The 18506-nt window shown below is 34.0% G+C and overlaps 1 protein-coding gene across 2 annotated transcripts; it reads right to left on the bottom strand.

The window, feature by feature from the left end:
* Window positions 1-5748: 5748 nt before the first annotated feature.
* On the bottom strand, window positions 5749-18506 carry LOC138322910 (ionotropic receptor 25a-like). 2 transcript variants are annotated; one of them, XM_069267130.1, is made up of 14 exons: window positions 17938-18506; window positions 17025-17194; window positions 14286-14363; window positions 11822-12055; window positions 11436-11608; window positions 11038-11175; window positions 10681-10773; window positions 10320-10385; window positions 9981-10079; window positions 9496-9687; window positions 8722-9037; window positions 7628-8195; window positions 6870-7086; window positions 5749-6435 (listed from the first exon to the last, which is right to left on the bottom strand). In XM_069267130.1, exons 2-14 carry the CDS (start codon window positions 17086-17088, stop codon window positions 6274-6276), a joined length of 2400 nt encoding a protein of 799 aa, XP_069123231.1. In that variant the 5' UTR covers window positions 17089-17194; window positions 17938-18506; the 3' UTR covers window positions 5749-6273. The 2 variants fall into 2 exon arrangements, with proteins under 2 accessions (XP_069123231.1, XP_069123232.1); XM_069267131.1 differs by having other exon boundaries at window positions 14286-14360.

The following is an 18506-nucleotide window of genomic DNA, read 5'->3' as shown; positions in this document are numbered from 1 at the left end:
GGATAATTTCTTTACAAGCCTCGTCTTTTTCAAGCGGAGTTGATTGTTTCCTATTTTCGGGTAAATGTTAACCATTGTTCTCCTCACAAAAGGGGTTCTATTGTTGATACATAATTATGGTACTTTAAACTTGAGAAGTATAACTACATGTTCTTATTTCACTTCTAGAACTAGATTTTATTGGTACAGTGGATATTTACACTCGTTAACCTGCATCAAATACCCTCTCAAATACCCAATTAAATGTTGTATTGGTAGATCAACAACGTGAATTAATTTAAAAACAATCTGAAAAATAATATACTAAAAATAACACACAATAAGAAATTTTATGATATCTTATATCTATACAAAATAACTGATTTTCTAAAATTATATGGATTTGAATTAAAATATGTATAACTCAATTAAAACCCGGCTGAATAAAAACCAAAATGCATTACATTTAACTATTATTGAATGTTAAAAGTCGTAAAATAAATGTAAACACATTATGGTGGTCTTATCTAAAGATAAGAGATTTAAACAAAGCTAATTGTGATAATAAAAAGAGTAAAAAGTAACGTCGGTTTGATTGTTGCAGATGTCTGTTTTCCACAGTTGTGAATAAAACTTATAAAAGCGTGATCAAAGCAGATACAATGTAATCGACTGTTACACAAATATAGGATATATACAGAACACTATATCCTGTATCCTATGTGTAATATCAATGACAGTGCACTGTGTTTTAATATCCTTTGTTATTTGTCTATTATAAATCAACTATTTGTCTTCCTTAATATTTTAATATTTACATAACCACAATATATATCTAGGTATTCCATGAATATAATTCTATACAACATTTATGTATTATTCCGGTCAAAGTATTGTCTTTATAACTTTTTATGATAAAGACAGAAAACGCATGTCTGATAAGAGCTGTACTTGATATTGAAAAGATGTAATACCTTCATTTAAACTGTCATTCTTCTCCAAACATGACTACACCGGACACACAACACACAATTATTCAAATTTTTATATATACCAATTACAGCAAATTGAAAAAAATTAAATTGGTGCATTAAAAGTGGTATACATTGCACGATATGTAAAGCTCTTAAACCTTAAAAGTCTTGTTTCTTACGTCCACTTTTCCCTAGCAGACGCGGTACTTTCAGATAGGTTGTCATGGTTGTACACCTTAACCGTAATCTTGTAAAACGATATTTAGTTGCCAAGTTATTTCACACCATGCTGCAATTATAAACTGTTTGGATATACAAATAGCACATAAATCAACTAATATAATATTGAAATTGTGACAAATGATATACTTACATTACAGGTAGGCTCTAGTAGGACTCGCGACTGCAGCAGACGACAGGTGTGTGAGGATGCGTATAGTAGCAGGCACTAGTCGATCAGCTACCCCGATACCATAGTCTGCCGATCTCCGTTGGGTAAACAGTACGTAGCTCACGTTATTAATTAAACATCGGACTGTACTAACACAGTGATGGTCACACGTTTGCTTCCCTGATCTTTAGTAACTCTCAATGCAAACACTATACAAAACATATATATGAGTAGTCATAGTTTATTCACTTGACGAACAAACACCGTGTATCTATTACATTTTTTATTGATCTGAAAAAAAAAGAAGTATGTACGCGATGAAAGCAAACTGTCTAACCACCAAAGACATACCAATTTTCCATGTCCTGCCTTGGCATTCGTTCTGTATCACTCTCCCCAAATCCTTTTCTCCCCTCTTTACATATTTTCTTATCTTTGTTCTATCTATGTCGTGCCCCCTCTTCCACGTACCGTGCATTTAACTTATTATTGGACCCCCTCTTACCCCCCCTCCCCCTTGAGCCGTCTTTCATCTGTCCTGCCTCTATATTCTACTTGCGTCTTACAGCCTCTTTCCCCGCATTTGATCCTTTCTTTGACCTACTGTATCTTTGTCTTGTACTCCCTTATCTTATGTGCAGTCTCCTACGTAAATTGGAATATTTTGGCTTATTTGACACTTGGTCCAACAGAAAACAAAAAAGAAATTAATCACAAAAAAAAATCAAACTAAATTATCAAAACGAATGAAAATATATCCTGATTCATTGTTTCAGACACTTTTGTTAAGGTAGTAAAAATTACCAAATTTGGTTAATGCTACTGTCTTGTGCCATACCTTTACCCTTTGTTCTACCTGTGTCTTATCCCCTTTGTCTCTGGTTTCCTCTCCTCTCTGTGCCTCAATCTGCCAAATGTTTTCTATATTTTTTTCTCTCTTGATTTTTTCTGCATTGTCCGTTGGTTTTGCCCTGTTTCCACTACATCTGACTCTAAACCTGAACATGGACTGTCAGCTTTAACACTAAAATGTAACAACTTTGCTGAAACTTCAAAGCATAATAAATACCAAATGTAAATGTACTTTTATAAATGCCTTGTTTTTTTAAATGTCTTTTTATAACGATTATCATGTAAAGATAGTTTGTTTACACACGAATTTTGGCATCCCGTTCCATTTTAATTTTCCTCCCTGTCAACACTTTTGCCCATGAGTAACACCGATGAGGTATACATATATTGCAGAAAAGATACCGGACATAAGTGATTATCGGTTCCTTGCAAACAATCCACAATTAACAAATTGTTCTTTCTGGTTTTTTTTTACTCAGTTCTTTGTTTGTATTTAACATGCAGAACATTGATTTTGAATTTGGATTCGAGATACATCTATATTGATAAGTCGTGTGTTTGCTTGTTCCATGTGATTAAATTCGCTTGTCATCTTAAGTCGTTGTTTCCCTTTGAGCCTCTTATTTTACACTGTAAAAACCATTATGAGTATTATATACCGCCTGACCCCTGAAAATTATATTGATATTCACTCTATAGAAATACATCTTAATTAGGCTTTATCAGCAATCAATTTTACCATACACTTTGGTGCGTATTTAGGAAACCTATTCAAATTAGTAGCTAATGAAAATATTGACACAATTTCATTACAATAACATTAAGTGTTATATGAGTTTTCGTGAATATAAAATTTACTTGAAATATCGATAAAATTTTATATATCGGTATTTAGGGAAAGTATATCAAATATTGGAATGGTTATTACTTGAAACATGATGGAATAGTTGTTGTTGATATACCATTAGGAACATTATAAGAAAATCTAGGTAAAACAAGGTCAGATTTAAATAGGGTTAGAGTACTATTTATTCATAAACTTAAATAACAAAAATAACACCACTTTGTCTTTGTAATAAACCTGCAAAACATATTTCAAACGTGAAATTACCATACCTTTCCGTTTCTAAATACCCTAATCGCCGTAATTTAGCATCCATTCCATTTTCTGGAAAAAAGTTGAAGTTGTATCAACGCCCCCATTCCATGGATTTAACTGTGTTTTACATGTGATGCCACTAACATCAGCATTGTATTCCTTATTACATAAATTGCCAATCTTTTACATGTGAATCAAGAAATGATACTGTGTCTGAAACAATAAAATGTGTATGCATCTTTACTGTAACAAGTTAATGTACCATGAGTATAGAAAGATTTAAAATATGGCTATTCTCCCGCCCACAACTTACATTTTGGTTCAATAATAAGCATCCCGCCCCCCCTCCCCCATTTTTTTCTTTACAATTATTTAAGCGACCTGGGCGCTTATTATTGCGAATATAATATGTGTTTGTTAAAAAATGTTTATAAAACTGTATATCTTTAGTAATGTTACTTTGTTTGTGTATAAAAGTAAAATTTGATTTCAAACTTTCATCCCAAAATGAGGCCGTGAAATGTCATAACCCCATGACAAGTAAAGTATATCAAACTAGGTGAATATTTGTGAACAGATGTTCATAAAAACAGTGTTCGAAACTAAATTACATATCGATTACACTAGTGTAGATCAACAATTAGACTTGCGACATGCGGTTACTCTTCCGGATCGCCTAGTTGTGTGACAAGTTTATTCTTTCGCAAATGTATACTTTTCAATATGTATTGATCGCCAACTTGCCATGATATCGTGTTTGGGTTCGTGTATCATTATCATGTCACTATTCTTTTTATCCTGCTGTTTGCGAACAGGCTTCAATATGCTGAATGTGTCTTTTATCAATGTTTTTTATGGTGCTTCAAAAGACTTGTGACATCCGCCAGGAAAACCCCGCAAAGTGCCAGGAAGTGGAGCGTAATGGCAGCAAGTGTTTGTCTTAAGTTAATATCCTTGGCTTTTAAAAATGTTTTATCTCAAGTGTTACATGAGAAAAGGTGTTACACTCCAAAGCAATCTAAACAAGGAGGGAAGTTTTAATGGTGATCTTCAATTACTCAGAAAAAACTGAAAGGTTTTATTTGCAAGAATTTTCAAGAAAGATTTCGAGAAACACTTTTATTTTAAAATACAAATTGATTTAGAATATTTACCGATGATCTATGACATTTCGACATTTTGCGCAAATTTCCATATATGTTTTATGTCCAGATTTGAAAATTTGCTTGCAGAAAAGACAATTTGAAAATGTCAATACGAAATCAATATCAACTTTAGTGACCTATCGATCTGTAAGATTTGTCACTCGTTATAGAATCAGAGCAGTCAGAAACTGATGAAACTTCATATTGTATGTATAAAGATCTAATCGATCTATATTTTGTTAGCTTTATGTAAATCAGCGTTGTTTAGAATTACCAATAGATGTATGAAATCAATTAATTACAAATACTTATATCTTTAATCCATTATTCAGTTTTTGCATACGAGAGAGTTATCTGCTCTTGATGGAAGATCGTTACACCATAATAATAGACCAGGGTATGTGTCAAAATTACGTCGTTATCTCTGAAAAGAACGACGTTACTATAACAAAACATTTAGATTCTAAAAAATCTATCATGAAGACATCAATAAAAAAATAGTAGTTAATTCTTATGAGGTATCGGGATTTTACGTTTTTTTAACGTTGACGGTAAAGTGTGTTAATCTAAGAAACACGAATGTTATAACTCTCTCCATATGTAATGGAATGTAATGGAGAAAATAAATGTCAACATCTGTCAATTATTTTTATTACAAATATAATACAACAACTACATTGACTATACGGATGTATAACGTTCATTAGACAATCATGTAGTAATAATGTAGCAATAATGACGAATTACGTACATTGTATCTAAGGTAAATACTGACTATATCGGTCTATCGATCTGAAGGTGAAATCATCGCATGTCCTCTCTCATTAGAATGTCTGCTCCAACTCGAGCAGTGTGTAACGCCGCACACAAATTCTGTATTCTGTGTTTCTATCTAGATTTTATCGCGACCAACACGTCTCGTTAGTCTTATATCCATCAGAGTTGTTTAGAATCAACAGGATGCCACCGAACGTCTCATTCTTTATCGATGACACTCGCCATACAAACATGACTAGTTTGTCGACAAAACACCTCCTCCTCCAGATATTTTCAACACTGAATTGTTTCAAAATGTCGACTTGCTTATATTTCATTTCTCTGTCTTGAATTAAATTATTTTGTCCGTTCATAATGGTTTCCTTTGTTATTTGCAAGTAGAAATCATTCGCTCAATCTCCTGTCCGGCAATGATCTGTATTTTTTCAATAAAGAAAAAAATACACATTATTCTGTAATTTATAATTAAACGCCATATTATCCCGACCAAAGGTTATCATAGGTGATACAGAAAAAAATATAACGCTGTCTTTTGGTATAGTCACGAAGATTTAATGGTATTTAATACACGGGTGCATATCACAAAGTGATATTCGATTACGATGTTTGTTATTCGGAGGGTGTCAGTGTTTTTCACTGATCTTGTTGATGATGAATATAGTTGTCTTACCACCTTGACGAAATATAAGGCATACCAAATAAAATACATATCCTGAAGATTTGGTATCCAATGTAATGGACATATTTAGCAGAAATGTATTTTATACATTTGTGTGCGCCCCCTAATCCTGCTTAACACCTTAAAGTTCGGCTATTCAATATTTTGCTATACATTTTTTGAACATTTGTTCAGCCTCTGATTTCGTAAACTATAACTATATTTTTACCATCGACCTATTAGATTAGTGAAGCGTAAGGCATGAATTCATCCTTCGGCTTTGATCACGATCACATTCCTCATAGAAAAAAACACTTATTCTTCATTTGAACATTTAATGATACAGTATATATCAAAACAAGATAAATCAACAAAAGTAAGGTTTCTTTCAGAAATGTTTATAGATAAGACATGCCTTTGTTGCCGGCAGTCATCACATTTTTAGAACTATCGTCACAAAATCCATTGGTTGTATTCCTTGTATTCTGTCCATTGCGCTCTTCTCCATCGTTGTCCTGAAAATGCTGTGATTTTGCATAACCATTCCGAACAGTGTACTTCTGTTGAAAAATGAAACATTAAATTACTTAATTTTCATTAAACTGTTTGCGATATTATATAGTACACTTATTACACTTACTACAGTTATTTCTTTTCATTGTTAATTTGGCTTAATTTGATATTTACCACAAAAAGATAAAAGCTAAAAAGTAACTACAGTGTAATTTATAATTGTAAACGTTTTTAAAGTAAGAGAATACACTATCAAACCTGGATAATATCAGGTAAAAATTAGGTTAATAACATAAATGACGTATGTAAATGTAGGTTAATAAAACTAGTAAATAAAAGACCTATGTAAATGTTTGCGAACCCTGATCTCCTCTATTGATCAATACGTTCTTCATTCAATAAACATATTCCTTGAACTAGCTATAGATAGATTTTGCCCCCTCCCCCGTTAACGGAAGTTATTCCTTTCACGACTTATTACCTTAGCTGTGGTGCTGATTCGGTACCGGACGATACGCTCTACTCCAAGGACAAATACCCCAAGGCTGATACCAAACAAGGGAGTCAGAAACCAGTAGGCGATTTCTGTGAACCCGATCTCCTGTATCACCTCTCCAGTGTCACACATCAAATCTCCATTTTCCCACCATTTCCTCTTCAGACTTTCTACGCCTGAAGACTGCTGAATCTGCATGAAACTGTGTAAAAGGGAGAATTTCTATAATCGTCCATCAACCTATTTTCATTTTAAATATAAAGGCTGTAAAGTTTTGGATTAGTATAGCTATATACACGTACGTCATCTCATAACAATCGACCATTGTCAACACTCGTTTCTCGTTTATGAGTAACTTAACTTGAACTATATTTGTATGGTGGGTGTCGCTGTGACCTATATCTGATGGGTGTCGCTATGAACCATAGTTGTAGGGCGAGCATTTATGTGGCCTATATTATGTTGGATATCGGATTGACCTATATTCGTGTCACTCTGAACTATATTTGTATATTGTCGACGATGAAGAATGGGACGACTTCGCAATTATGTCACTTGGTTCTCTTGTAAAGATTGTCTTTTTCTTTCAGTTTTTTAGTTTTTAGTAAGATTCCGTTATCTAGGTGACTGGTTATCAATGATTTATACTCGTACTTTCTTAAAACTATAGTAAATGGAAAATGCTACCATGTGACAACTAATATTTTTTTCTTGCTACAAATAGCCTTCTGGCATTAAGTTACCTGTTGGACAGTGTTGATAAAAGGCTGGAATCTTTCTTTAGTGCGAACCCAACAGGATGATAGCCCATGGGAGACCCCAGGGACTTCACGTCACAGTTATGTGATATTAAATATTTCGCAGTGTCTGTCTTTGTCAAAAGTATAAAATTCCCCTCAGCCACTCTTTTCAGTGCCTCGGCTGTAGTATTGAAAAATCCCGTAGTTGACATACTCTGCCATAGTTTGGTAAACGTATCTCTGACAGGGTAGTCCCAGACTATTTCATTAAATGCATATTGTTGATAGTCCGGGTATAGGTTGGAACTTTTCCATAGATCGTGAAATGCTTCTTCGGTTTTCATCATGTTCTCAAAATACAGCATTTCATCTGAGCCCCAGACTACGGAGAATTTGACATCCTTTTTGTTCACCAAGTCCGAAATGGCTTTGACCTGTATTTCGTCCATGCGGTAAACTGTCATGAAGGACGCCAAGTTTGCTGTGAATGCGGACAGGAGGATAAAAGACAATAGCCAGAAGCCGAATCCCATTAGCTTTGTACTGGTCCGTGACAAGCGAATACCGTCACCTGAAGTCAAGATATAGCCTTTATCACCGATTCAATCAATAATCCCCCAGAGTTTTCTCTGGGTTCTGAGATGTAAGCTTCAACCATTAATATGTCCTGATAAATGACATTTTACTTTGGTGACAGATCAGATTATAATGCATTCTTATACTACCCACATCAAGTTAGATTTTACACTATTGTGTCAGGTATCGTGCAGAATACAAAACAATGGGAAACAGTCATTGTATTTGTAATACCTTGAATATCTATGATACTTTTATAATTGATAACTTTTATCCAGACGTAATATTTGCAAAAGCTTCGTGTAAGACACCATAATAATGTTTATGTTTACAGCTGTCTGCAGTGATACCTCTACAATATCATTATTGTTGAATAATTAATGGAAATCAATCAAACCACATCGCAATGATCCTTGGGTGTGGTGCATTGCATGGAAATATGACATAATTATCATTGGAGTGTTGTCAACTTTAAAACATAATGTATAATGCACAAATTGTGAATCATTACTCATACTTACATTCAAATTCTGCCTTGGTAATGATGAACCACACCACATCTTGAAACGAGCAGTATTTCACATCTGGATTTTTCTTTCTCTCCAGCTTTTTAATTATATTTTCGTAAATCCATAGGGTCACTGAGGTGAATATAAAGCAACTAAGCCATACAAGCATTGACCAGTGGTCAAATATCGCTAGGAAGTCAAAACGACGCCCCTTGTTTGCTCTCGTTATCATCTGAACACCGTCATATTGTATATATGGCAATATGAAGTCGACCAAAAAAGCTCGTCCCTTCGTGACTGCTATGGGTCCTATCACCATGTCAGCTCTCTGAAATATTGCGAAATTATAATAAGCTTATACCCCAGGTGTAGTTTAATACTTCATTGTAAATGTGCATTGATAGAGACAAATCGTGTTTTAACAAGCACCATACATCAATCGAACTTTGATGTTTGAGACATGAAAATTACAAGATTATGTAACGGTGCTGAATGCATAGTATACAGTAAGAATGCTTTCATTCGGAACTATTTAGGATTACACGCCCAAACGGATTTCATTTTAGTCTCGTCGAGAGTTAGATAAATGGTGGTAGGGAGACGGTATTCTTGTTGGGATTACAAAGATGGGCATGAGTAACGTATTTGCATAAGGTAATGTATTACTGAAATTAAAATATAATTTTATTGATTCATATTCATTTTATTTTACATTTTTTAAAAAGACAATCGTAGGTGAAAATCAAGGTTTTGTGACGATGAACACTAGATACAAAGTAAACATACCCCAGAAACTACATCTTCGATACATTCATTCCACGTGAAAACAGTAGCCTCTACAAAAGGTTGTGTGACTGAACACTCGTTTATGATAAAGTCAATCCCTGATGATTCCGCGAGTTTGCTCAGTAGTTCCACCGCGTATCCACTGTATGTGGTGACGCCTTGGCTAGTCTCCGTGTAAACATAAGGCGGCCGCTGTAACAAATATCAATACCAATTCATATAAACAAATACATGATAACACCTTTTTGAACATCGCTATTGTTGGTATCATACAAAGGATGATAATACCGAGTTAATTTCTTTCCTAATAATACTTTCTTTTGTTTGAACAAGTCTATTGAATAGTATAAGCAATACTTCTCTCATAGAAAACAATTTTCTATTTTTTATTTAATATATAGATGTCTAATCTAAAAAAATCAATTTCTCAATAACAAATCGATGATCTTAAATTCCTTTAAGTCCATAATTATTTTCAATCCTACATGAACGGTAACAACTCTGAGTGCCAATTTCCCGCCACTTGTCGTAAGGTTGACGGGAAGTCTACCAGACGTCTCTGTGATGTTGTTCCACACGCCCACCTACAACAATCAGGTGTTGGAATTCTAACAAGTTTTACAAAAAAAAAATAAAAAAAATCATATCTTCCATCAACTTGATCGATTCTGATTCAGAATAACAATTTCACTTTTATATCAGTCACAAGTCATATATTAACAGTCAGTTTATTTTTTTTTTTCAAATATAATATTTTAATAATCAACAATAGTTTTTAACAATATAATTACGTAATTATGATGGTATATATAATTTATATTTACCTGGGCAAATGTTCCATTCAGTGTCGGCTGGAATATTTTGATCTCGTGCTGAACAGCAGCCAACGCCTGAATAATCAAAGATGTCGGGTGAAAATATTGTATTTTGGCTGTTTTATCTCTTACTGGTATATTTACATGTGTCAATGGTATAAACATATTATATACAGTGTACGTATATGCTATATTTGCATCGTATAAGTTTTAAATGAGTCATCTCTCGAAATGAAAGCCAATGTAACAATATTAGTATTTAGGTCTAAACACTCCAATAACATCTTTCATTTTCTCTTTTAATCAGGACAGTTAATGAATCTGCCAATATTGAGATAAGGGTGTGTCGACGTACAATGCTTTTACTTACCTGTTTCAATTCGGAGCTAAGGAAAAATTGATCGGTCCCTTGGTTGGCTTGGAACTCTGAAGTGTTCGATATTTGACGAACAACGGACTCAATCTAAAGTGAGACATAAACATATTTAATATTTTTGTTTTCTCAAAGATGATTGCATATTACATGCAATTGTCTTGATTTCAATGGCTCAATAATAATTGGGAGTGTTACTTGTAAATAAGGTTATACTATTTGAAAAATTGTACATAATCCAATCATTTTACTGCATTTCTCATTACAACTAAATAACACATCACATTAATATGTTATTTCTGATTAGTGACGAAAACAAAATATTCTATATAATATAAAAAGTCTGGAACTTACAGTAGCGTCGAGTTGGTGTACATAGTCATCCCTGAGTATATTGACTGAGGTGCCACAGGTGGGACAGATAGGGAGAATTCCCTCTGTGTCCAGTAACAACCAGATGGTGTCAGACACTAAAGGCGACAGCTCCAATATCTACACAGTATTGTACAAAAGGCACGCAAGGTTTAGTAACGTGTTGGTGATAGAAGCAACCATATGTAAAAATCAAACAGATCAAATCAAATGGCGAATTGTGAAATGTGCAAAAGATCCATAATTCAACTTTTTTGAAAAAGTTATAGAAGCTGAATAATCCAAAATTGTAATATGGTCTAAAATTCTCGGATATGAAATATTAAAGAAAATTCATCGGTAAGTTTTATCTTTTTCATTACAGCTATAGTCTATATTACCAAAGCTGTGACGTTCTGAACCAGTGACGGCGTCCCAAGGAAGATGAATTTTCTAGAATCCGAGCGGGACAAGACTTTGCGGAGTGAGTCTAAGAAAGTCCCTTCCATAGGTTTGACATCTACAAGAACTACGTCGACCGACTGCACGTGCTCAAGCAAAACTGATATGGGAACTGCCAGAAAATAAATGCATTATGTATTTTTGTACATGTATAGCATTAAACTTAATGTTTTCCTATGAAAAAGTCCCATGCAAATCATTTAAAAAATGTTATTTACGAAAACTACTTTATTATAATGAATTCGTAATATGTTTCAATCTCTTTGTGATGAGGAATGACCCGGAAAAACTGTTAACATGTAGATATTGTATAAACCATACATACTATTCATGTCCACATCGTTGAGGACGATGAGTTCCGTATGCCGATCTGACTCACTGGTCAACAAGCGTGTCAGCAAGGTACCGTATCTTAGTTGGGGAGACAGCAGGCGTATCACGTATTCTGAAGGAAGTGGACAGCGACCATACAGGCATACAACGACGGATTGGCTCCATTCATCCAGGTCCCTGTGGCCGACATTAGGATCGTACACAAATACCACAAATGGGAAGAGTTCTGAAAACACGTTTGGTAAAAATATTTAGCTTTGTCTTCATTCTCGTAAAAAGAGTTTAAGATTATCTTGGTATACATGTTGATTACATATGTATTTTAGATAAAGTAGTGTGATACACAAGTGTCTTTGTCGTATTAATTGATATCGCGGTAGCGTTATCAATGCTATTAGTGTATAGGTAACTGTCTTAGCCCTATAAGTAATGCGGGAGATTTGGTTATATTCTTTTTGATATCCTACTTATATCCAGTTAATCAAAGGACAAAACCAGTTTATGGTAAAAACAGAAAACTACATATGTTAAATATTTCGTAGCCTATGTAAGAATACAGAATTTATTATTGTTATTGATGTTGAGAGACAGATTCCAAACTATTTCTTACAGAAGCGAAAGTTCGTATAAACTTCTAAAAGCGATCAGTAAAGGCCCCTAATTTTGAAATTTATTGCTATTGTCATAGACTTACAGTAGCTCTTCCATGGTTTGCCTGTTGCCAACACAATGTGACCAGCATTTTATGGGATGTTGAGCAATTGAAAACCACACTAAACAGTAACACTAGTACAAGCTACAGCATATGTCTGCTGCTCGTGTAGTTTTGACATTCAATAGCGTTTACTAAATACTAATAAACTAATATTAGTGCATCTAAACCTTCCCTTCATGTTCCTGTTTTGACTTTTGTAGACATACTGGATTTCCAAACTATTATTTGTTCTGAATTATTCAATATTTTCCTCCCGGCTGATGCTGAATGTATTTTTGGATCTTTTTACAATTTGCGCAATGACAGTATCAATATTGTTAACAGAATCTGGCTAATCAATGAGGATTTAATCCTCTAAAACAATAAGTCAATACTCCTTCAGGCAACGTTTAGAAAATTTAAAAAGTCTCTGTTTCTCTTTGTTCACATATCTAGTCTTAGGTCAAATTGACCCATGTTAGACTTCAAGTAATCCAATAGTCGTATGGAAGCAATGATTAACAAAATTTATGCAAAAAGATCCAACGCTATCCGAATCGCAATTCATATCCAAACTGCATAAATATTTGCAAGTACCAACTAAATATAGTTTGTTAGATTGAAAATGTACAATTAGAGAATAGAACCAGATGCTCTCTTAGTACATTTTACAAGTCTATATAAAAAAGTTGGTGTCCGTTGCCCGCATTGAAAATTTATCCACTATATAGAGTATATTTATATACATGTAGTCATTTACATTGGGTTCCCCTGACAGTGTCAGTTCATAGGGGGCCAACTCAACGAAAATGGATGTTGTCATACATTTTTTTTTTTTTTTATTTGTTGGATGAACTGATGAATATTCATAACAGTCATGTAATCTTTTTTCCAAAAAACATGTAATTTGAAAAATTATTTTAAAAAATCGGGATAAAACTAATAAAACAGTAAATATCCCGATTTTTTAAAGTTGACCCCTGTGTGTCAGTTATGCCCGCTATATAAAATTGTCCGCTGTTACAGGTTTGGCTGTATATATATTTCTTCAACAATAATCGTCAAATCACAATCTCATATGATAATCAAAAGACCATACACCGAAATCTAACTTCATATTATCAAGAGAAATATAATATTTTTAGGTGACACTAAAAGTCATAACTATATATTTGTGACTAGTTTACCTTTCTTGAAATGCTTGAGATACGAAATAATTGTATTAAAGATGCTCCACCGCCGACATATGGTATTTTTTTCTCTATCAAAAACAGGAGCAGACGATTGAGTATTTTTCTTCAGTTACAAAAGTTACTTACTTTACACCATTACCACCATTGAAAAGTTTGAGCTTCTGATTTTTCTTCAAGTTAAAAATATGAAAAATAATTAATTGCATCCCGAAAAAATTCCGTGTCACTATATCCTATATGGAAGGAAGTACTGATTGCGCATGCACTAAAGGCGAAATAAATTATTTTACATTAATTTTTGTGTAAATTAGATATATATATACACGATCAAACACCAATTATTGTTCAACTGAGGGATATCATTTATGCTCTGTCGGTGGTGGAGCATCTTTAAGTGGTGTTCTAAAGTCTATATGATACACGAGGGCAGTGACATGTCCTAATTCATTGTAGTATAAATATCAGGTAATGGCTAGATTCGTAATAATAATCAATAATAATATAAGGATTTCCATTACGTTTGAAATATTTGTGTCAGTAGAATTGTCATCTAAGATTATCATTATTACCTGTTGATCTGTAATACCGCACTACGCCAGACTCACTCTTATCCACCGTTATGTTCCCTACGTCAGAATTGGCTACTGCTAAGAAAAGGAGTCATTAAGGGCAAAACATGTGAAATATGACACAAACATTATTGCATCTAAAGGTAAATTCATACCTTAATTAGCCATCAAAAAATCTATAATTTGTAAACCTTACGGAAAGAGATACTGAAATGTACTTTATGTTCAAACATTTCATAAAGTACATTTGAGTGCAAACACATTTGTTTTAAGAAAAGATTTTACACTTATATTTGATATCTAAGACAAATGGCATTATAATCTAAACATTTTTATTGGTTATTTCCGAAAGTGTAGTAATGAGGACAAGTGAATTATGATTCCACGATTTTGTGTAAACAGAAACTTCAACCTGAGGCCAACCTTATCAATATTAGATAAATACAGTTGTGTGACCGCGCAACATTACACGGTGTGCGGTGTGCGGTGTGCGCACGATGTGCGCACGATGTATGCACGATGTGCGGTCTGTGCGGTCGGAACGCACGGTGTCTGGGCGATAGCTATCATGGTTGATACAAATTTAGGAATTTAACAAGCGAAACGATGATGGGGTTACATGGTAAATCTAAATGTGATATATAAAGGATATCCATTAAATAATATATACGTATTCTTTTGTTTTTTGTTTTGTTTACTTGACAATTTACGTACTTGAGCTGATAAACAGTCTTCTGTACCGGCTAATTAGACCTTTACAATGGAGATTTTAAATAACTTCAGCCTTTTTTTCTTTTTTTTTCTATTGTTACAATATTTCAGTTTTAAAATTGTGTAAACAAAAATATTTTGAAGCAAGACAACTTTATTAATTAAAACTATTGTCATGTGGTCTTATTAAGAAATTGCATTCAGATATTCAAACTTAACTATACGCAAAACTGTTTGAAAGATACAGTGTAATATGATCTTTTGCACTAGTATATATCTACACCTGAGCCAGGATATCAGTTAAATTGTCAGAGCGGCGAAATACACATACAATTTACATGTAGGGGTAAGTTATGTACACACTACACAGGCGGTCATAACATGCTATCAATTGAATCGAATGATATAATGAACCCCCTGGGGTTACAGAAAATAGGTATACCTTACCTGTGACGCTTGACTGCATCATCTCAGGTAAGGTGTCAATTTCTCAGATGGAGGGATGGGAAAAGAGGGAGAAAAGGGCCCTAGGCCAAGTGACCATAACGACAGCTCTGTGTGCCTATAGTTTACAGTTCACAATTCAAGTCAGTAATAATTACGTGTATGCAGGTAGAGTGTATACCTGTATCCCCACGTACATATGTACACTGTACAGTAGCCCGAGAGATTCTGGCCCTGACACCAGACTTAGACATTATGACAGATAGGTGGCCTACGCTAGACACCTATCTGTCATAAAGTCTAAGTCTGGTGTCAGGACCAGAGTCTCTCGGGCTAACTGTACAGTACATGTATATAAGTGTATGTGACTGACTTTTGTGCCTATACCAATAATGAACGTACAAAATAAAAGCGCTTTATTTAGGATATATAAAAGTTTTCGTAAGTACATACCCATAAGCATGACTTAGAAGAATATAATTTTTGGTTGATTTATTAACTGCCACTCTTGATACAAACTATTATTGTATCACTTAACTAACTCGTTTCTGGACACGTGCCGATACTTCATAGATTTAATTGTTTAACGGAAATAAATATGCTGTTAACGTTATTTTTTTGTCAATTGATGTCCGTGATTAATTTGATTAAGGTTACCATTAATCATCTTGTGAAGTAAAGCATTGAGGATTTTCCGAATTATTGATCGATTACAGGCAACATTTTTTCTTATCATTACATTTGTTAAAAAAAAACTAGAAACAAGAAAACTTTGTAAAAGTGATCTTTTTAAGAAAAAAATATCACCAGGTTTCTTACTTAATAATGCTGTTTAAACATGCTTTCTATATGCTTTTAGACTAATGAAAGGTGTTAATGGCGCTCAGACATATCCCACTCCATTACAGTGCTCTAGGTTACGCTTCAGTACAATTGAAGCGGAACGTAGAGCATCGTAGTGGAGTGGAATTACAAGTCTAATTTTAATCAGATTGGCATAAAGCCATTTGATATATCTTATATCAGATAATTTACCGACCTATCAAGTATTTTGCGATTATATTAATTCTATACTATTGATAATACCAATAAAAGAGTATGAAATTACAGCAGCCAACATCCGTAAGTAATATGTGAATAATGTTCTTATATTTTTGGTGCTCCAGAATACTTTAAGCCACTATATGATTTCGCATCTGCTAAATTTGCGTCTTTATTGATTTCAACATATTAGCAAATATATAAATTTACAATCAGTGCCTGACAGGGATATTAATATTTAACAATTGCGTTAAGTAGAAGTTTTGAATATTGAACCAATGATCAATGAGTATGCAACAGCGTTATTATAGTGCAGAAATACATATTGAAAGAAACAGATAAATATAATATAATAAGTTTCATTGTTACTGAGGGAACAGTTGAATCATTGACCCTAAGTTGCAGCTAGGGGAGCCCTAGGGATCTGTTTTACTCGGTCGAAAATAAATTAAGGTTTTTACAGTAGTGAAAAAAATTACACCATGAGAAAATTTATTTTTCTTAGTTCAGGAAAACTGTTGTAAGCATTACAAGAATACATACCTTGTGACCCACATAGATGAAGGAGGACCAACAATCCCAGTACCGAGGTCCACACACTTATCATTTTATACTGAGGTCCACACACTTATCATTTTATACTGAACACTCCTGGATTCTCCACGCCTGGTCCCACTCCAATACACTAAAGTCAATTACGTGCCTGGCTTAAACTAAACCAGGAAAGGAAAATATCATCAGTGATAGTAGAACTCGTTATATTGAGTGTATGCTGTGAGCAAATAGTATGTGGCAGCAAAGAATGCGCCTTCGATTAAAGCTATATATTGGAGCTTGATATGGTACAAACAATTAACCCAGTTCTTATTTCCTCATACTTTTTCGTTATTACAATACTGTTCGTTATACGCTTGCATTCTCCTTTGAGTCAACTTTTGGGGTTTTGTTTCAGCTATTGTCCTGATGACTGAATAATCATCAGGTGGCATGATAAGGTGGCCTATTTTGAAAGGATTCGAAAATTAAATAAATGAATTCGCTGAATTCAACAATTAAAGAACATTGATAAAAATTGGCACAACAAATCAAATGAAGCATAAGTTAGGATATGTTACAATTCCAACGGAAAACTATCGTGTATACTAGTATATCTGTTTATAGATTCCAAACTGATAAAATAGTGAAGACGATATGCCTGCTATGTTTTAACATACAAATATTAGTTTATTCAACTTCATGTAAAATGTCAATTAAGGTATTTATCAATTAGCACAAGGTATGCCATTGTTTATTAACTTTGTGGTATTATACAATATAAGTAAACTGAAACAGCTGTGCAACACCAGTGAGCCAACAAGAAATTAAATGATGATGGAAATGTATTGTTTTAGACAGGAACATTACACATCCCTTCCGACGTTACTCTCGTGCATTAGGTCCCTAGGGTAATACTCACGTGCTAAGGGTATCGTGATGCTATCAGACGTTGATTGTGTCCGATTTGGGCCGATAAGACGTCTCACCCAGCATAGAAAGCCTTGTTATGGTATTTCGGATCATCTGCACATGGCTTGCTGATACTCTCACACTATCGATCAGTTCGGCCACTTTGTTTACCAAATGTGGGTAGGTATGGCCGAATATAGATTAATGGCGAATTACAGAAGAAGATTAATTGGACAAAGAGCCTCTAGCGGTTCGAATGTCACTATATATCGTAGCGCTTTAAACCCAATCACACATGGACATTACTTTTCACTTTATCCGGTTATAACATTTTGATATTGATTTACATATTATGTATATTGGTTCCGAATTCCCGTTATAATCAATAGGATTACCATTAACTCTCTGATGTCCCTTTGCGAATAATACCATTTATTAAATATTTATTTTCGGAAACTTAAATGAATATCCAGATGACGAACGTGCTGTAACGGTAGTTGATAATCGTAGGGGGTTCGCTACGGCGATTAGTCACCATAGTATCCAGTCTGATGTTGTTGTTTTTTTTTTGTAGAGATT

Source organism: Argopecten irradians, chromosome 5 (genome assembly GCF_041381155.1).
Source record: "Argopecten irradians isolate NY chromosome 5, Ai_NY, whole genome shotgun sequence".
Lineage (NCBI taxonomy): Eukaryota > Metazoa > Mollusca > Bivalvia > Pectinida > Pectinidae > Argopecten > Argopecten irradians.
Note: the sequence above shows the minus strand (reverse complement) of the source record. Positions and strands in the feature narration are given on the sequence as shown.

Coding starts and splice junctions, on each gene's coding strand:
- LOC138322910 (XM_069267130.1), bottom strand. CDS start 17,088: ATGATAAGTGTGTGGACCTCGGTACTGGGATTGTTGGTCCTCCTTCAT. Junction 11,176..11,435: donor TTCAGAACGTCACAGCTTTG/GTAATATAGACT, acceptor AATACTGTGTAG/ATATTGGAGCTGTCGCCTTT. Junction 9,688..9,980: donor TCAGAGTTGTTACCGTTCAT/GTAGGATTGAAA, acceptor TATTTGTTACAG/CGGCCGCCTTATGTTTACAC.